Genomic DNA, 20,346 nt, shown 5'->3' with positions numbered 1-20,346 from the left:
TTTTTAACACGGTACCTAAATATATCTAAAATTTCACAAAAATGTGAAAATACAAAACTGACAGATAATACCAATGACTGAGAGTCAGCAAATAAACAATAACATATAAAGCCTAATAACACTAATATCTACATAAAAGCAAAAGCTGTGTGTGTGTGACATGTACAAGTGTGCAGATGTATTCACATGCACGCCTGAGTGTGTGTGTGTGTGTGTGTGTTATCAGGGTATTATACACATGCACTCCTCAGCAATAGTGATCAATAGCAGAATAGTAGTATAACACCATAACAACATCTTTCGTAATATTTTATAGAAGAAGAGTTCTGTGAAAAAACATCTCAGAATCTGGCTTCACTGAATCTAATTGTAAATAAAAACTATTGATGAAAATTATATCGAGATAATTATTGATATTATTTGATTGCCCAGCTCTACTGAAACAGAATTAACTTTCCTCTTCATAACTTACTGGGGCTGCATTTCTTATGATCCTTATGAAACATAGACCCAAACATCCCTAAGATGCAGTTGATGGTAAAATAAATTGTTTTGTCTACTTGAAGCTGCTGCCACCAGAAAAGTTTGGGAAGGTCCCTGTTTGGGAGACCTAACATTTCCATGGTAAAGGGAGAAAACAAAGCCGGCGCATGCACAGCGCACAGTGATGCCTTCAGGACCACCGCCTTGCTCCTGACGCACGGCTGAGTCAGCGGGGGCGCGTAAAAGATATTAAGTCCCGACCCATAAAAAGCGCGCACATGGCTCCATCCCCTGTTCAGCCTTGGAGCCTGAGAAGCCAGGAACCATCAGGTAAAGAAGAGAGCAGCACCAAGTGGATGTGGCACATGTTTACAGCCAGGAGGACTTGACACCAGGTAGGAACTTGTTTTTTAATTTCCGTATTATTAACCACAAACTAAAACACCATACATATTAATGTGATTATACATACTGTATGCTATGAATTATTATTATTTTAAAATACAAATTGAAATGAAAATGGGTTTCAGATTTCTACGAGCAGCTTTTAACAGCTTTTTAATTTGATGTGTGCCCTTGACTATATGATTTTTTAAAAATGTATTATTTGCTTATTTATAAATTCAGTCACATGGTAAGCACAGATGATAGTTCTGGATTTATATCAACCTATAGCATATATTTGTATTTTCTGACACATTCATGTATTGTGCTTGTTTCTTTGGTATATTTAAGCTCAACTTGTTGCTCACCTGCCACATTCTAAACTGGTACATACAAAAATTTAAAATGCTATTTAAAATATATGAGATAAAATATGATTGAATACAATATAAATTAGTAAACAAATAAGTTTGAAAAATAGGAACGTGTGCCATAGCTCTTTGGAACTTTAATGTTATTGCTGTTGATCTGAATTTACCTGAACTGTAACATGTGTTTTTAAACAATAGTGAATGATACACTTTCTTGGATTGACAGACTTGTTCATTTTGAACCTTAAAGTATTTGTTTGTGTGACTGTTGTGTTATTATCCAAGTTGTATAGCCTTTTAACACGTCTTACAACAGTTCACATAAAACAGCTTTTCCATTTCTTACACCCCTTTTCCATACCACACTGTTACAAGTGTCTGTATAAGTTTCTGGTTTGAATCCACCCTTGAAGCGTGTACATGCTAAGATGTGCTGTTGTTATATGTCCCCAAAGTAAAGAAACACGATGGAGCTGAAACCTTTGTTGAAGAAGCTGGGCTCAATAATCCGTGCCATCCTCACCTTCCTCTTCGCTCTGGTGGTCCTGGGTGTGATGGTCTGGGCCTACGTTGATGGCTTCCAACTGGCGACCTCTAAGTATGGAATCATCTCCTTTGGACTTTATGGACTGCTTCTCTCCCTCCACGTGCTGGTCCAGAGCTTCTTCGCCTTCATCGAACACCGGCGAATGAAAGCCCGCACAAACCCGTGCACCTTGACCAAAACCATTGGCTTCACTATATCGGCCTACCAGGAGGATCCCACCTATCTCAGAGAGTGCCTCAACTCCATCAGGGCTCTCAAGTATCCCCCTGAGCTGCTGCGCATCATCATGGTGGTGGACGGGAACTCAGACGATGACCGATATATGATGGACATGTTCAGAGAGGTGTTTGTAGACCAGGATCCTGGCTGTTATGTGTGGAGGAACAACTACCATACATGGGACCCCACCCAGGCTCAGCAGGATGAGGAGTGGGGGGATCCTGATTATGTTGTAGTAGAGGATCCACAGAGAAAAGAGGTAGAGCACCTGATCCAGAGCAAGAGATGTGTTTGCATTATGCAGAAATGGGGCGGCAAGCGGGAGGTGATGTACACAGCATTCAAAGCACTTGGATCATCAGTTGACTATATACAGGTATTTCTATTTCCTCATTTATATCAATTTACGAAAAGAAAATTAGAGTCTTTCCATTTTTTAATGACATGAATCTCTTTCTCGTTCCTCAGGTGTGTGACTCAGACACTAAGCTGGACCCTCTGGCCACTGTGGAGCTGTGTAAGGTGCTGGAGAGTAACCCCAAGTACGGTGCCGTGGGAGGAGATGTGATGATCCTGAACCTGAAAGAGTCCTACATCAGCTTCATGAGCAGCCTGAGATACTGGATGGCTTTCAACATCGAAAGGTCCTGCCAGTCCTTCTTCAACTGTGTGTCCTGCATCAGTGGGCCTCTGGGTGAGTGTTTTCTCAAATAAGCGGCCGAAGTCACGCCTGTGCTGTGGTATTGTTGCGGCCCATTGTAACTTTTGTTTTCTCGACTTGCTCCGTGAAGGTCTGTACAGGAACGATCTCCTCCAGCAGTTTCTGGAGTCTTGGTACAATCAGAAGTTTTTGGGAACTCACTGCACATTCGGTGACGACAGACATCTCACGAACCGAATGCTGAGCATGGGCTATGCCACTAAGTAAGTACATTCCCAACATTACTAAAAGATACTGAAGGCACAATAAACCTCAGTTGATTTGAAAGTTCTTATTTCGGATTTTTTTTTTTAGATACACGGCTCGCTCCAAATGCTACACGGAGACACCTGCTCAGTTCTTGCGCTGGCTCAACCAGCAGACTCGCTGGACAAAATCGTACTTCCGTGAGTGGCTCTACAACGCAATGTGGTGGCACAAGCACCACCTCTGGATGACCTACGAGTCCATCATCTCAGGTATTTTCCCCTTCTTTGTCACCGCCACCATCATCCAGCTGTTTTGGACCGGCTCATTGTGGGACATCCTCTGGATCCTGTGCTGCATCCAACTGATTGGGCTGGTGAAAGCGGCATATGCCTGCATCCTGCGCAGAGACATGGTGATGGTGTTCATGTCCCTCTACTCGGCTCTGTACATGACGAGCCTGCTGCCTGCCAAGTATTTCGCCATCATCACCATGAACAAGAGCAGCTGGGGGACATCAGGCAGGCGTAAGATGGTTGGGAACTACATCCCCCTGCTCCCTCTGTCAGTGTGGGCAGCCATCTTGTTAGGTGGGCTCGGTTACACAATCTACAAGGAGAGTCACATGGACTGGTTCACTCCAGCTAAGATTGAAGAGGTTACGTTTTTAGTCTTTGGCTCCGTGGCCTACATATGCTACTGGCTGCTGATGATGTTCCTCTATTGGGCATGGTTCCGCAGGTTATGTAGGAAACGTGCACAAAAATACACAGTGACTGTATAAGTCTGAAGAGAAGAACTGAGAAGAATAAGAAGTTTTATTGAAATTCAACCATTTTTTTAATTTTATTCATTTGATTTCTTTTATTTATTTAGAAATGATAGTTAGGGTCGTTTCATGCAGATACTTGACCAACAAACTTCAACGGAAAAATGAAATGGAAATAAATATTGGTGATCTTGATGTATCATCCATACTACCAAAGCATTTTTAACACGTTGCAAAGAAATATCTATATATTTATATACAGTATATATATATATATATAATGTTTGATTCATGTGGAGGTGTTGTTGCACATTTCAATTCAACTATACTGAGGGCGTTAGGGCTCATGCACTTCTCAGGTTTGTCTTTGTCAGTTGATGACAGGTGAGACGGCCTTCCAGCAGTTATTTATTCAATAACTAATCATGAAAAAAACTGCTATTCACTTATTTAATGCATTTGGATGAAAGGGTGCTTGTGAGAAAATGTCCATGTATGTGTGTGTGTAGATTGCATCAACAATACAAAGAACTCCACTCACGGATGCGTTGCTGTGCCAGTTAAGTTAAGTGACCTTCACTTCAGCACTGTTATTGTTATTGCACTGGATCCTGGACAAAACTTTCTGCGGGCCTGCAGATTTCCTTGAAAATACAGGAAATTGCAGTTATTGTGCTATGGGACAAATGAACAAGCAGATAACAAGACATCATATATTTTTCAAAAAGGTGGACAATGATAATGATACTGTGGCTGAAGACCAAAGCATGGAGTCAATTATGAAACAATGGGTTCAGGTTTTTTGTGTGTTAAATATTATATTTAGATGCTGTACACTTATTCTCTTGATATGTGAAGTACTTTGTGTGAGATGCACTTGTTGAATGTTTATTTGTATATTCTTAAAAAATATATGTTGTAATGGCTGGAAATAGTTTGAAAATGTGAACAAATTGAAGATGAAAAATAAAAAGTTTTTCTAACATGCACAGTTTTCTTTGCTTTTAATCAAAATCACATTATCTCCATAAACGAGCATGCAGGATTCTTTCTTTGTGTTTTACTATAATCACTTTAGTGATAAAGCAGTGTGGTGGTGAAAGTCTATTTTGTATGGAGCCAGTCAAATTATTCATTTAAAAAATAATTTACATGTGGTACGTCCCACCCACCACCCCCATTTTATCTGTCATTAATTTTTCCTAATAATTTTGCTTATTAGGCAATAGGCTCTGTGTATTAAGTAAAATGTATTTATTGAACTTATGATATTGGGATTTTTCATTTGTTGTGCAGAAACATTTACATGTTAGAGAAATTAAATATATAACTTTAAAATCAAATGTAGATATCTTTTGTTGTTCCTAACTCTTTAATCAACACATAATACTTCACAATAAAATGTATAAAGAAAGCAGAAGAAAAATGTCCCATCATGGTCTAGGATCTTTGGGGAGTAAGTATATTATTACGTAAATTTAGTGTGACATGGCATGTGTCAATATCACGCCCAGGATGTTGTGAGGAGTTTTTCTTTGCTTGTGGAAAAAAGTTTACGTAAAAATGAAATAATGGAGTTCTTGCTCATGGTTTTTTTTGAAAGCAGCAAAAGTGCAGAGGGTGTGATCCCTGCTTTGTAATGTTAATAGATGTTAGTTAGTTCTTAAAGGAGGAACAGTATTTCAACAATACCTGTGATAGTCAATGGTAGGGATGTAGGATTAAATACACAGAGAATTCCTCATGACATAAGTGAGGTGTTCCCATTTACACAAACATCAGAGTGGCTCTTGACTAGAAGATCAACACCCAAAGACAAACCTTAACACTGTGATGGTGGGTGTGGAGGAGGATTCTTAATGGAAAAATTCACCTGTATGGGAATGCAAATAATAACACCAATTAAACAGTGAGGGGAAAATGTGCCTAAATATGAACTTGTATAAAATTCTACTGCAGTGAATCCATGGACTCACACTTGTGTAACTTGTACAACATTCAGAAGCTGGTAAAAAAAAAGCACTGAACCAAAGGAAAGGAAAAGGAAAATCTAAACAGATGGTTTTGAGTTGTTGTAACACTCCCTACATTGTTTACAGATCCTGAGCAAAACAAGAAGAGACATGCAGAGATCAGAAATGAGAACATTTGTTTTGTCCGATTTGTATAAGTAACCAGATGGTTACTTATACAAATTACTTTTTTAGGTACATAGTGGTTAAATTATCCCATATTTCACAATAAGATGAATGATTTGAGAAAATACCCCGAATTTTTTTTCACAAAGTAGTACTTTTATACTTTTTACACTTTGAGTATATTTTTTAAATATATTATGGACTTAAGTTCTCTTTGGAATGCGGGACCTTTACTTGTAATGGAGCCTTTTACCGTGATGTCATGATATTTGAGTACTTCATCTTCCACCGTGGAGCATTATCCTGCATCAATGGAGTAAAACGGAATGAAGCCATTGAACAACAAGAATATTATGTTTATCTAGAATGGCCCTAATTTATAACTTCTTATAATATTGACACACAGTTGTCGCCACTGTCACTCAGCAGTCACTCAAACCCTGGAAATTCTACAACAGCAGACGATGACCACAAGACCACTGGTAACATCAGGAAACACGCAGCATAGATTACACCATCTATCTAACTATGTATATCTGTCACATTGTCAGTGAGTCAAGACCTCTGACGGTGGCTAAAGTAGAGGTCTGGCTGCTTTTTCTCATGTGAGTAAAAGTGTCTGGATTTCCTTGTGAGAAGAATTAACATTACTCATCAGATCGCATCGTGAAAGCTGGATCTATCTCTAATGGATAATACGACCAGACTGTAATCTACGCAGTGTGGATGTCAGAACTCTGAGGTGATTTAGTAGAAGACACCACTTTCTTTACTCAACAGAGCCTTGATGAGTCAGAGAAAGGAGAGATAGAGGGGGGGGGAAACTTTAGGAGCAAACCAGAAGTCTGACGAAGCCAAACATCACTTCCCCTCCTGTTTTCAATTAGCTTGTCCTCCCCCACCCTGTCTGGGCCTCCCTCCGTGATATCAGGAAGGAGGAACAGCCTCAGCTGGCTCACATTTCAGGGCACACGTTTGATGTGGAATGGGATGCAGAGGTTAGGGCCACACAGTGTTGTGTCACCTTCAGAACCGAATGCTTTGTGGTCTTAGTTTATCTGAGCTGCTCGTTTTGTCTGGGAGCTGGTTTTGCGGAGGATGGGGCGAACTTACACAAAAAGCTCTACAGCTCTGACGTCTGCACTGACGTCATAATTAATACAAGGTGATATGTGGAGAAAGAAAAAAGGGGAAGTAGAGGAAATCAGTAGGCTACTATGGGAGTAATTATAATGTTTTTTTTGTCTGGCTTACATTTTCCATTACCAATCCATTATTTCCACTTTCAATTTATGTATGTTATATTTTTTTCCTTTCGGTCATTTATGTATGTACATTTTGAACAAACAATCTAAATGGGGTAGAGATGAGAGAATGAACCATTACACAGAATAAGAATGCAGCTTTCCATTAGAGCATTTGGTTATTTTTGGCACATTGTATTTGGACAAATGAAGTCAAGGGTGTTCACCATGTCTGCAGGGACAGCTATCACGTGACAAGCCTCCCGGTCAGCTACGGCACGCCGACTCATTCTGGTGGAGCTGCAATCATTTACTGGAACTTGCGCAAAAACACAGTTTGAAGCTGCATGCCAACAGACACCAATCAGAGCTCAGAGCTCTTCCCAAATTGCTTGAGGTCACTGTATGAAAAAGATCAGTGCTGAACACGTCTTTGTCTTAAAGCTGAAAGTTGTTTTTTAACCCTGGAACATCACAACAATAAGCATCTGGCTCTATTTTTGTGAATCCACAGGACCGATTATAAGATTCAGCGTTACCCATTAAATTTCAGATACTCAAATGGAACAGTTATTTCCCATATCATCAAAATCATCACATTTCCGAGAGACAGTGTGTCATTTTATTTGTTGAGCATGTTTGACATTGTAATTGTATTTCCTCCGATAGAAGAGCTCATCTACAGTATTCAAACTTGTATTCAGAATATGATGAATGCAGCTGAACAAGTAAATGAGTAATCCATGATTGCCTGCTACCATTGTGGTGGGTGTACATGACTATGAACAAAGGTGAAAGCCTCAAACTGTTTGAATGTTACAGGCTCAACAACAGACTGACACCTTTTATCCACACTTGATCCAGAGATTTATGGCTCTGTAAACAGGGAGGTTTCCTGAAGGAGATTTTAAATGGTTTTAACGTCATGGCCACTCCTATCTGTTGCCTATTCAGCTTCAGGAAGAATGAGTCCGAAGGAGTGAAAACGCATTACAGACCCAAGCACCACACAAGAGAGGACCAACAGATTCACTGTAATCCATTTTAATCCACACACAAAAAAAAACTGATGCTATTTCACATCTGTAGAGTTCACATTTCCTGCCGGAGGTACTGTCAAAATGCATCACTGGTTGCCTTGGTAACTGGGCAATCCAGTGGAAAAAAATAAAAGCAATCCTCTCGTTGAAATGACTAGTTGTGTATTGAGTCATGTCTGACTATATTTAGATTCTCCACTAGAGCTTTATAAAGCTCACAGATCTCTGTCTGTCCTCGCAGTGTGTGAGATTTATTTTGAGGAGAAACACAGAATGATCGGAAGAATGAGTTGTGTATGAGGAAACTAGGTCCTACACTACAGTGACATATACTCTTCATCGACCTTGCTTTCAAGAGAAGAGTATAACAAGGTTATCGTAATATTATTTATTCAAGTAGTAGAATAAGAGCACTATAGGAAGTCACAAGTATAGGACAAATATAAATAACATTGTTTTCAAGTATATGTTAAAATGATCTGAAATAAGTTTTGTTGTCAGGTGCTTTAATTGACCATTTGGAGAATAATAGAAAGAACAGATCGACAACGACTTCATTTAAAACAATTAGAGAATGAAATATGAAAAGACTAACCCCAAACATGACAACCAAAGGTCAAACAACATAATTCAAATAATTTCCTTTTTAACAGGACAATTTGTCTGAGGTCATCAGTGCAGCATGTTGCATTTTCAGCTTTAATAAACCTGAGCTTGTATCAGACATAAGCAAAAGATAATCCAAGAAAAACGTTTAAGAAGAACATGAAAAGAATGTCTGGAATATAACATGTTCCAATTCTACATATGTTTCAGTACCACATTCAGAGTAATGCAGTTGTACTGCATTGAAGACTTGTTATTTGCCATTTAGATAAAGATTATGATTTCAGGGTTGGATGAGCGTGTGGGCGGTTCATACCCATGACCTTAGTGTTTGCTAATATCCCTGCATTTTAATAACACACCCTGCATTGAATATCTTTGATGTCATGTTATTATATTATTCCTCATGACCTTTCAGGTTGTTATCTCTTTCTTACTCAGAGTGGGTGCTGCAGAAAACGAAGGTATTGACGGAGCCATAACTGTGAGAGCGGCCTGTGCCTGCGTCTTTTGATATCTCCTCCTTGTACCTGGAACCAGTGACCACAGATACAGTCTGTTATTCTGCACTGGTCAGAACAAAACAGGAGGTTCCCAGCACCAATGCATCAATTAAAGAAGGAGTAAAACATTGGGTTTCAGAAGACTTAATGGGTACATGACTGTTTGCTGCTGCGTGTCTCATTTACTGGACATTACAGTCTTTACACATCCTGTTCTTTCTCTCTACCGACTGGTGTCCATTTGATCTTACTCTCATGGCCAATTTAACTCCTTTCTACATTTATACTCCATTTTCTATAATGCAATGACAGCCCTGTAACAAATACTATATTAAAGTTTGACTTTTAATTGTAGTTTTATCAAATTCTGCACATTTCAAATCTTCTTCATGTAATTATTTTGTGCCTTGTGGCCTTACAGGCTGAGGAGGAAATCGTCATCAAAACATGAACAAGATAAAGTCATATTTGTGACAGACATAGCTCAGGCACTTATTGATGAAATAATAGTAGCAGGAGAGGCTCAGAGATTTTTAAACTCCTGCCATTCTACGTCTCCCATAATGCATCTCATCATTTACTGAGATAATCCTGATGATTATCATCCATCTATCTCAGATTTTGCGAAACTCTTCCAGAGGCACAGAAGACACAGACAAGTGTTTTCAGAACTCCTCCTTACAAACAACCTGGTCTGCATCAGTGTAAATATCATTTAAACAATGGAAATTGATTTGTTAATATTCAAACTTCAATGTGTATTTTTCCTTGAGCTTCTGACCATTAATGATAATTTTTATGTTTTCACTTCCTCGGGCGTTGTTTTTACAAGGACATTTTATTTCTAGCTGGAGCCAGTCCCAGACTTGACATGTCGAGAGTCAGAGTGCACCCTGGACAGGTCGCCAGTGTATCACAGAGCCAACACGTATAGATAAACAAACATTAACACTAACACATTCACAGCCAATGTGTCTCCAATTAACTTAACAATGCATGTTATGGACTGTGGGAGAAAGCCAGAGTACTTGGCGAAAACCCAAGCAGACACTGGGAGAACATGCAAACTCCTCACAGAAAGACCCGGCCAAGCTGGGAACCTTCTTGCTGCTCATTTTCTTTTTATCAGTTTAAATTAGGGTGGATACGATTTTGTGTTTTTCACAAATAAGACCTAAGATTGGAGTTGTAAATTCTCTTTTGTAAAATAAATCCATCCAACATGAGATACTTAGATTTGTATTTGTAAAAAACAAAAAATTTGTGAACAGAAACACAGAATGGGGGAGCATAGTAGCTCCATCTCTGATTGGAGTTAGTCACAGAGCCAAGTCATTCCTGTGAGCTGCCTCTGTGGGACAGACACAGATGCTGTGGTGTTATACGTCACGCCTCTGATTCCTGAACACTGGCACGCCATCTAAAATCCCACGCTGGGGTGGAAATGTGTTTGGTCGGTTCAGTGCAAACGAGGAAAGGCGGCATAATGAGGAGTCAATTCAACGGAAATACTGTGGGATCTGTTCAGAAGAGGCTTCGGTTTGAAGGCGTGTCTCAGTTGTGAACACAGTAAAAGAAAAATGTGAAGAGTCATTTGTAAAAGAAAACCTGCAGCAGGTGGGACACATGTCACCGCTGGATGCTAACACAGAGAGGAGAGACAAAAGGACAGAAGTCAACAAAATGCTCGATCTTTTGACCTTTGATGACATCACACATATCTAAACACATTTCCCAGTCAGAAACTACAGTGAGGAGCGACATAAAGTAAACTGTACATTTCAGAAAGTACAAACCATATTTCTTACAACATTTCCTTTCCTACTTTCCACTGACTGTCTGGTGTCTTACAGAGTTTTTGATGAAGATATTTATTGGTTTTAAAAAACATGTCACATACATAAACGATTTGTGAGAGTAATAGAAGGTCAGCATTAATGTATTCTTTCCAAGCCATAGAAGGAAAGAGATATGTATCTATTATGTAAAGTGTATTATTATCTCAGGCCAAGGAAGATATGTTTTTGCACCTGTTAGTTTTTTGTTTTGTCAGGAGGATTACGTAGCAAAATTACTGAACGCAGTGCCACAAACGAACAATAAGGAATTTTATTTTCGGTGAGTTTCCGGGGAATAATTCATGGATCTTGATCAAAAAATAAAACAAATTTAGGAAACGGATTTCTATGAGTGTGTGAAATTTGGACTGTTGGGCCTTGGTGGCGGTGTGAGCTCTACTGAATACCATTCTGGTTTAAAACTGTTTTGAACATAGTTTATTTTTTGTTCTGCCACTTTTTTGTGTTTATTTTGGAAAAAATGAAAAGTTCTTTGTTTTATGCTTTCAAGAACAATGTAAAACAGAATATTCCTAGAATATTTTCAAAATATACATTTAAATATATCACAAATATTTCAATAAGCCCTGTGTGCAATTTTGGTCAGCTTGGTTGAATTTAAGAGGATTGTTGGACATTGGAGGACGTATGGTTTCCACTGATCGTTCAAGTTTATTTATGTAATCACTTTTTCTTCTGACTCTTTTGGCAACCTTTGGCCGATATTTGTCACTTCAAGCACTCACATAGAATTATGTGTGTGAGGGGTATAAACATGCCTGTTGTCCATGTGATGGTTTGTACTTTGTGTGACAGAACAAGTGGAGTGTTTGAGTGAAAGTCACGCTGACCCGGTACAGGCAGGTGTAGCCCACCACTCCTGTTTTGAAGGAGAAGCAAAGTATTCAAGCACTAAACAGAAGAGAAAATTAATTATCTGTATTTTGGGTCACTGTAGAGACAAATCATCACCAGAGGTCAAAGGTGAGCCTACAGTACAATGTTATGTAATGCTTAATGGCTTCTGCCAATCACTCCACAAAGGCAGACTCTGACATCAGAGAGCTTTGGGTGAGGCGCTCGGCTTTAAGGTTTTCTCTAAACATATTGGCAAATATACAGCATGACTGGAGTGTCGCATTTTGAAATCTTTTTATTTCCATTTAAATGACTTCCCCATCACATGTTCTGTTTTTGCTGATGTTTTTCTTTTTCGTGTTAGTAACCAAATATTCTCTGTCCCACAGCAACATGACACAAAGTTTCTTCAAATGACATATCTGGCATGAGGTGATGAGGTGATGAGGTGATGAGGTGTGTGTGTGTGTGTGTGTGTGTGTGTGTGTGTGTGTGTGTGTGTGTGTGTGTGTGTGGTGCCTCCCTGTGGTCACTAGAAGTAATAACTGTTTCAGCTGGTTGTCTGCTTTAAACAGGCGAGAGGAACAAAGAATATATTTCTTTATTTATCTAAATGTCAGTTTGACCATGATGATCATCCGTCAGAGTGTGAATGTGACTATTTGATGGAAAATGTGTTTGTGAATGTGACTTGTCGTGTAAAATAGAAAAGCTCTATACTGTAAAAACAGTCAATTTCCATTCAACATTCCTCCCAATACTGGTTTCCATTGCTTCCACACCTTTTACAAAATGCACTGCAGCATCCACAACATCACAATGCAAAGAAATCATATTTGTGACCCTTTGCCCATAAAACAGCCTCAATATACTGCATCACAATCACTATTATCATCCCACAAGATCTGTTCACTGTCTAACTTTAGCTGCTCTGTATTTCCTGGCCTGCAGAGAAGCCACTGATCTGTAACCCAGCACAGCTGTTGACAAGAACTGTCACACTTTTCATGTTGGTGGTGAAAGTTGGGAATAAATGTCTCCGACATTTTTTCATTTGACACATTTAACTGAATCTTATTTCTTAAACGTTTTTATGAAACAGTTAGTGGATTAAGAGTCGAGGATAAGTGTACCAAGATAAAGAGCTTAAAAAAATGTTATCATCGAAATGTGCTTCATATTCAGAGTTATATTTATTTTTGATTTATATTTGTGGCTTATTATTCCTCATGACTTTACTCATGACTTTTTAAAACAGAGCCCTCATTTGTGTCAAGCAGCATAAAAAGTACCTCCAATTGAATGTAGAGGCAGCTGTTCTTTACACCACTGACAAAGAAGAACCAATGATAAAGGCGCTCATTCTGCCCTCTAGTGGTGGAAAGACGTCACTAACAGCTTTTCTAAAGCAATGACGTAAGACTGTGTTGGAAACAGAGGCCTGGTGAAATTATTTAATTTCACTACATTCACAACATTTCACAACTTTCTAACTCTCAGGATCTTGATTCTTCACGTCCATCAGACTTGTTTGTTCGGGTACCATTGACAAATGCAGAGCCCTGGAGCAGCCAAAGAAAAGAAGGAGATATGACAATAATATATAAACTTAATATATGAAATGAATATATCCAAAAACTGAATCTACATATATTACTAGCTCATCATCACAAGGCCAACATGGAAGGAACCTTGCAGACACATTCATACCTACAATCAATTTTGATTGTCCAATTAACCTAAACCCAATCAGCATGTCTTTGGACTGTGGGAGGAAGATGAGGTACCCAGAGAAAACCCACACAGAAATGAGGAGTGTGTCATTTATACAGTATATATATATATATATATATATATATATATATATATATATATATATATAAATATATGGCATCTTGCATTCAAACTTTCCATGCAGTTTACGCTGTCATGTTTTACCCGAGGGAGAGGAACAGCAGCAGCAGCAGAGCAGTTAAACAGGCCATGTGGAGCGGTGACAACAGGAGGAGGCGGCGGGGAGGAGGACCGCCAGGCGCAGGGAGTAACCGGCCTCCTGGGAGAAGAGACAGGTCGAACATCTCCTGCAGCTCTGTGTGGCCTGCCACAACCTGGGGGGTCACTAGAGAGAGAGGGGCGGGGGAGGGATGATGAGTGGATGGGATGAGGGGGTGATTGGAACTCACATTAAGTAAGATGTAAAAATGATGGTTTACTGTAAAAAAAAAAAAAGTATTCTGCAGGTATTTAATGAGCTGCGTTTTTGCTTCCCCTTTTTGTCTCCAGTGTTTTATAATTACCTATGAAGACATCATGGAGAATACATTCATCTACTTTTATGTGTTATCTCCCAAAACATTACACCCAAACTCAAATTAAATCGGTACCCACAGAATACATTATTCCAACAACTAAAAATGATTTTACCATTAAACATTAAAAAATACAGATGAGACTTGCATCAATTCTTCCACACTCCAATATATTTACTCCGGATTGCACTTTTGCTGCTTCTGACCCCTCTGAGCAGATTTTCATCTGAAGTATAAAGGAGCTGTTTTGTGTCTTAGTTCAAATGAAACTCCCAGTGATAAATATCCATCACAATATTTCAATTATTTTCCCTCAAAAGTGGTGCATCTTGTTACCTGATATATAGAAGTACAGTCTCACTATGGAGCGCTGGCCTGAATAGATCTCACACAGGTAGGTGCCTTGATGCTGCAAGCTGGTAGACGGGATGGAATAAAGCCTGTCTACCCCTGAAGTCACTTCCTTAAACTGATCCATAAGCTGCGTTTTCACCTGCCGTAAGAAACACATTGAGTCCACATGCACTGACTGCAGGGATCACAGACGGCAGATTTAATACGACTAGAAAAATGACGCAGTAATAGAGCAATACTTTTATATTTTACGCGCTGAGAGTGACAAGAGAGTGCTGTCACCGTTAAGTACAGCTTGTTATCTTATATTTGGTTGAAAAATAAAATAATATGAAGTTTTAAATGAGTGTTTCTTAGAGATTCTTGTGTAACTTTATTAACCCCTCGACTATTGTTTTGGAACGATAGGCGGGAGGCCTGTGTCTAATTCAGTTATATTCTGAATACCTAACAGTAGTTTTTCACTTCCTTAAACATTGCAAGTTGGGCATTTTTCAACCTTTTCGTTGATTCACTCTCTCTCAGGGATCTTTATGAAAAAGGTCAGACATAAAAATTTGGAACTAGTGAATTTAAATGTTCAGTGTGTAAGATTCAGGTGAGAGGGATCTATTGGCAGAAATGGAATATGAAATAATCCAAGTTATGTTTTCACAAGTTTTCTAAATACATTTGTTGTTTTCTACACCACAGAATGAGCCCTTTATATCTAAATACTTTATATTTACATCGGGATCGAGTCCTATCTTCGGAGATTGCCATGTTTTTTACAGTAGCTCAGACTGGAGAAACTAAACACCTTTTGATTTTTTATGACAACTGAAGGTTGCCACAGGATCACATTCATGTTTGGAAGGGAAGGGTGAGGTGAGGGGTATACAGCTCCGACATACAACTTCACCACTAGATGTCACAAAATCCTACACACTGAACCTTTAAATGTGATTTCATAAAAGCACTGTTGGGCCTCAGGGGATGTATGACTTCTACTGAGTGCCATTCTAGTTCAACATGTGCATACCTCTTCTGCAAACCTCCAGATTACCTCCATGTCGTTTGGTAGGTGAAACGGCACGTCGCACCTCATTCGGCTCCTGCTGTTCTCCATTACTTTAATTTCTTGAACTGAAATAAACACATAGCCACCCACACAGTTCAGATACACACACACAGTCGCACACACGCAGATAACATTCACAGGGGGACAGCTCTTGCGGTCTGAGCCCTCCTTAATGATAATACTTAAGCCTGGTCTCTGAGGAGTGAAGTAAAAGTGATGATATGCTACACAGTGGATGTGCTGTACGGGGTTGATACGAACACCGTCATGTGTGGGAGTCAACTGTCACCTTACATAAAGAAGCCAAGTACTTAAAGAGTACCTTGGGGGCTCTGAGCAAAAGATACATTATAATGTGTGAAAATAAAACCTTGCCTCGGTCTCTTTTTCAAATCCCGACTTTCCGCTAAGAGCATTTCAAGGATCAGAAGAGGAGCATTTAAATGATCAAGAGTGAATGCTTATAAAGGTGAAAATATAGTTATGTAAGGATGTGTCAAGTCTGGATTAGCACACCCTCTTTTCCCACTTGAAAATTGTGATGTAACAGTATCTGTAATCCAATGTGTGTGTGTGTGTGTGTGTGTGTGTGTGTGTGTGTGTGTGTGTGTGTGTGTGTGTGTGTGTGTGTGTGTGTGTGTGTGTGTGTGTGGCAGATTATTACGAATATTCACCTGGACAGTCGAGAGGGAATTCACATTTGTCATACTGGCAGGTAACACAGTTGTACTCTGCACCTTCACTCTGGAAACCTGGAGAAGGGAGAAAACTAATATTGTAAGGCTGATGTATGGATTCATATGCAGTACTTTGTTTGGTATAACAGAAATTATGATTTTGAAGAGACCAAGAAAAGAATAAAGGCACTGACCACATGGAGGGAAACATCCAGAGACTGTGAAAGGAATGAAAGACAGTTAATACATTTAATTTTGATCAGACGACTGTTACAAACATCTGTTCAGCCTGCTCGTCTGTAGTCTTCACAGCTCTTGAAAGGCTGTAAGTACTTTATTACAGAGCGAGTACAGGGATCAGATGGAGCCGTAATGACCTAATCCAGGCCTCACTATAGATGAAAAGATGGAGGAGAGGGGAAGAGACCATGTCTCACCTCTAGGCAGTTTGGAGGCAGCTGCGATGAAATTGTCTGCTGCTGTCTGCAACCTTTCCTCATACACTGTGTCTGATAGATGGAAAGGAGGGGGAGGAGGAGGAGGAGGGAGAGGAAGAAGACAGAAATATTTGGCTCAACACATCCTGGTGAATTGTGTCCTTCAGGGCATCATTTTGAAATCTCTCATTTCTACCTTCCCTCCGTTTCTGACCTCACTTAACAATTCCAACGCTCTAAAGACTCATTTACTTGCAGTTATGTGTGAATCAGAGCAGCAGGTTAGTTACCATCGTTCAGTTTGTTTTCGAATTCCTCAACCAAGGGCAGGATCTCTGCATCCAAAAGTTCCTTCAGCCGTTTGTCATAACCTTTGCCTGGAAGGACACACATCACACACAGTACAAACAACTGCCAATACTAATAGTCTTTAGAGCTTCATGGTTTACTGTTTTTATTGTAAGATAATTTGCCTCACCGACTCTGCCAGCCTCGATCACCCTCTCATTGTGGTTGAACATATGGTCCAGCTTCCTGAAGCAGGCACCAACGTTTCTAATGTTGTGCTCCGTCAGAATGTGACCGGAGCACAGACGAGAACTGTCCTGCACATCAACGAAGCACTGATAGCAGCTCAGAGAGGTGCCGAACAGCAAGCTAACACACACGAGCCGCAGAGCAGAGGAGCACATTTTCCAATGCAAGTGTCCAACTAAACAAAGGTGTGTGTGTAAACTGTTTTTATTTAAAAACAAAGGTGTGTGTGTTAACAGTTTTTATTTAAAAACAAAGGTGTGTGTGTTAACAGTTTTTATTTAAAAACAAAGGTGTGTGTGTTAACAGTTTTTATTTAGAAACAAAGGTGTGTGTGTTAACAGTTTTTATTCAAATCCTGGTCTCATAGTGACAGAAGTTCCAAAGATTTGTGTTCCAGGATCTGACAAAATAAAGCTTTGAATCTGAATTTTGTGTGCATGTAACAGGAATTGTGAAGGTTGTGAAAGTGTTTTTATCCTACATGCTTGGGTTTGAGAGGAGAGCATCAGACTCCCCTCTACACTTCCCTCCATTCTATTGTCTCTACTCCCCATTTCCTGCTGCCTCAATGCACCAGTTTTACTGCAGAGCACAGAGATGGAGCGCGCCAAGGCGGGAGGCGGCAGTGGGGTGGATGTGGTGGGGGGGGAGTCAGACGAAGAGGGAGTTACACGCTTATGTACAGTACGTGGAGAAAAACCCCACGAGGAATAAAAGTCTAGACTGGTGGTGCAGGGATGACAAGACGGAGCGTGAAAGCCCCAAAAAAAAAAAAAAGAGGAAAAAAGGAACCAAAGGGGATGACAAAATCAATAGTGAGCAGTGAAAGTGCACATTGGTGGAGTTTAGAAAATTTGAAAAGTAGTGGAGAGAGAATGTTACAGGGTGAAAAGACAATCAAATGAGGGCGAGAAGAAAAGGTGCAGGAGGGAGGAGAGGACACACAAGTGACAGAGGCAGGGGGGAGAGGAAGAGGGAGCAGGACTACAAATCAAGTCGACTGCCTCATCACATCCTGTATCCCCCACTCCTCTCCCATCCTCCCCCCCAAGTCCCTCACTCCCGGTGCATCTCCATGGCAACCAGACAGGGTGCCTAATACATGAACTTAATATATTTCCAATGGCAGGGTGAGCTGGGTACTAATGCATTCATCTGTCTCCACACAGACAAGCCAATCAATATTAGGCAAGAGTCTGCTCCAGGACTGCCAAAGTCAGACAGCGAGTCAGGACATGGAAAATCCCAAATATGTTTTGTGTGTGTGTCCATGTGAGAGTGTTTCATTGTGTCTGGATGCAGCATGTGTGTGACAAAAAAAGGCACAATCTTTTCATACATGCCCAGCGCATTTGCAAAAGCATCAAATCTGCTCATTCACAGCTTTGTTTGAATCAATGTGTAGGAAAATAGGACATGTGCAGAATCACACTATTTTTCATTCAGAAAACAGAAAAGGAATTATCGTCACAAGATACAGGGAGTTTTTTTTCTCTCCGCAGTCACAAAAGTGCTGTCTCATTGTGGGAACTGTTGGGTTTCAGGGTCTTCACATTCAATGTAAATTGCCTTGAGATAATGTATTTTATGATTTGGCGCTGTACAAATGAAATTAATTGAATATAATCTATTATACTTCATATTACAGAGCCGGGGCTTCAAGCACACTTCAAGGAAAAGTGTGAGACTGCAAATGTAACACCTGTGGTCTCATTTTGGTACCAGACAGACATTGTTTTTTTCATAAAGTCACACATCACCACAACGTTTCTTTATCATATTTTTATTAAGATACACAGGTAAAACACAGCAAGATGAATATATGCAAACATGCACATGATGTAGCAATAACTGAAGGTGATATATGACGGGGTCACAACCCTTGGCTGTCTTCCTATTGGCCCCCAGTGAGGGCTGTAACACAAAGCCAGCCAATAGGGTTGGCCCCCTGAGAGCGACTGTGCAGCAGGTGGAGGGATCATCGTCTTCTTGTCCAACCTGACGCGTCTCGATCATGACATGACAGGAAAACATGCTGAATCAGTCTGAGGAGACATACAGCTGGATACTAACAGGCATCAGTGGTTTAAATATCGAACAGACGTTTATCATGTGAAAACCTTGAACAAACTTCTTCTCTTTTACGGGACGTTGAAACTGAATGCAGCCCTGTTCCCGAGGACCTCACCTGTGACCTGCTTTGACCTCACAGGTTAAGGGTCTCAGGGACAGAGGGGCATACTGTGAAATTAAAATACACAGGGCGGGTTTAAATATAGAGCAACTGAATGTGCAAAAAAGAAACATCGGTGAGATGAAACGTATTAAAAAATAGGAACCGCAGAGTCGCTGCACCCAGACAAAGACATGACCTCATCTAACGTTTGGATTCTGCAGCAGCGAGCGGTCTCCCTGGTTTGCTGCAGATCAGAAGCAAAACCGATCAGTTAAATTAAAACATAATCCTGACGTATTTGTCTGCATTTCCCCCACAATCGTCTTTTGTTTTGCTGAGCAACATTTAATGAGCTCAGCAATGCAGCAGTTGAGCACATTGCGGGGGAGACGCAATCAATTAAGAGGAACAATGTATTTTAAACTGTTGGTAAATGACGAGGGTATTTTGAATGGGACTTATTGAGCTTATACTGAGTCTAGCTGTTCAGAGCTCGGTGATCTCACACATATGTAATAAAGATAATAGTAGAACTATAACAGGCTTTCATTTAACTTGCCTTCCAAAAAAATGACTAACAAGTATCCTAACTAAAACTCTTTATACAAACATAGCCAAATATTTATCTTAAAACGTAACATATCAATATTGGAAAGGGGCATTTATCTTTATTTCTTGATCATTTTCTAGACACGAGATCCACAACATTCTGTAAAAGAAAAAGAAAAGTTTATTTCCTGATAAATCTATGAAGATTAACTCACTGGGATTTATAGTTCACATTTATTCCGACATTTTAAGTCGCATGGCTCTTCCAGGTTTGAAAATCCCCTCATGCATTACTCATTATTACTATGTCAGGCTATATTTTATCAGTCTAGTGTTAAGA

The 20,346-nt window shown here is 39.8% G+C and overlaps 2 protein-coding genes across 5 annotated transcripts; one reads left to right on the top strand and one right to left on the bottom strand.

Moving 5' to 3' along the window:
* Positions 1–763: 763 nt before the first annotated feature.
* On the top strand, positions 764–4,220 carry has1 (hyaluronan synthase 1). 2 transcript variants are annotated; one of them, XM_020092818.2, is made up of 5 exons: positions 764–878; positions 1,694–2,380; positions 2,473–2,698; positions 2,796–2,928; positions 3,020–4,220. In XM_020092818.2, the coding sequence occupies exons 2-5, from the start codon at positions 1,706–1,708 to the stop codon at positions 3,693–3,695; spliced, it is 1,710 nt and encodes a 569-aa protein (XP_019948377.2). In that variant the 5' UTR covers positions 764–878; positions 1,694–1,705; the 3' UTR covers positions 3,696–4,220. The 2 variants fall into 2 exon arrangements, with proteins under 2 accessions (XP_019948377.2, XP_069393874.1); XM_069537773.1 differs by having other exon boundaries at positions 784–878; positions 1,699–2,380; positions 3,020–3,834.
* Positions 4,221–13,334: 9,114 nt separating this feature from the next.
* Positions 13,335–17,614, bottom strand: spaca6 (sperm acrosome associated 6). Of its 3 annotated transcripts, none has more exons than XM_069536897.1 (9): positions 17,223–17,614; positions 17,035–17,121; positions 16,745–16,816; positions 16,502–16,525; positions 16,305–16,382; positions 15,616–15,695; positions 14,553–14,745; positions 13,846–14,026; positions 13,335–13,469 (listed from the first exon to the last, which is right to left on the bottom strand). In XM_069536897.1, exons 1-9 carry the CDS (start codon positions 17,434–17,436, stop codon positions 13,397–13,399), a joined length of 1,002 nt encoding a protein of 333 aa, XP_069392998.1. In that variant the 5' UTR covers positions 17,437–17,614; the 3' UTR covers positions 13,335–13,396. The 3 variants fall into 3 exon arrangements, with proteins under 3 accessions (XP_069392998.1, XP_019948376.2, XP_019948375.2); XM_020092817.2 differs by having other exon boundaries at positions 14,553–14,709; positions 17,223–17,608; XM_020092816.2 differs by having other exon boundaries at positions 14,553–14,709; positions 15,592–15,695; positions 17,223–17,593.
* Between the last annotated feature and the right edge of the window lie 2,732 nt (positions 17,615–20,346).

This window comes from Paralichthys olivaceus, chromosome 13 (genome assembly GCF_024713975.1).
Source record: "Paralichthys olivaceus isolate ysfri-2021 chromosome 13, ASM2471397v2, whole genome shotgun sequence".
NCBI classification, from domain to species: Eukaryota; Metazoa; Chordata; class Actinopteri; order Pleuronectiformes; family Paralichthyidae; genus Paralichthys; species Paralichthys olivaceus.
This window is presented reverse-complemented; position numbering and strand designations above follow the sequence as displayed.

What these genes read in the sequence shown, in the direction of transcription:
- has1 (XM_020092818.2), top strand. Translation starts at nt 1,706, where the DNA reads ATGGAGCTGAAACCTTTGTTGAAGAAGCTGGGCTCAATAATCCGTGCC. An exon ending in CATCAGTTGACTATATACAG is followed by an intron (nt 2,381 to 2,472) that starts GTATTTCTATTT and finishes CTCGTTCCTCAG; the next exon opens with GTGTGTGACTCAGACACTAA. An exon ending in CTGCATCAGTGGGCCTCTGG is followed by an intron (nt 2,699 to 2,795) that starts GTGAGTGTTTTC and finishes TGCTCCGTGAAG; the next exon opens with GTCTGTACAGGAACGATCTC.
- spaca6 (XM_069536897.1), bottom strand. Translation starts at nt 17,436, where the DNA reads ATGTGCTCCTCTGCTCTGCGGCTCGTGTGTGTTAGCTTGCTGTTCGGC. An exon ending in TGGATGTTTCCCTCCATGTG is followed by an intron (nt 16,383 to 16,501) that starts GTCAGTGCCTTT and finishes TCCCTTCTCCAG; the next exon opens with GTTTCCAGAGTGAAGGTGCA. An exon ending in ACCTACCAAACGACATGGAG is followed by an intron (nt 14,746 to 15,615) that starts GTAATCTGGAGG and finishes TGATCCCTGCAG; the next exon opens with TCAGTGCATGTGGACTCAAT.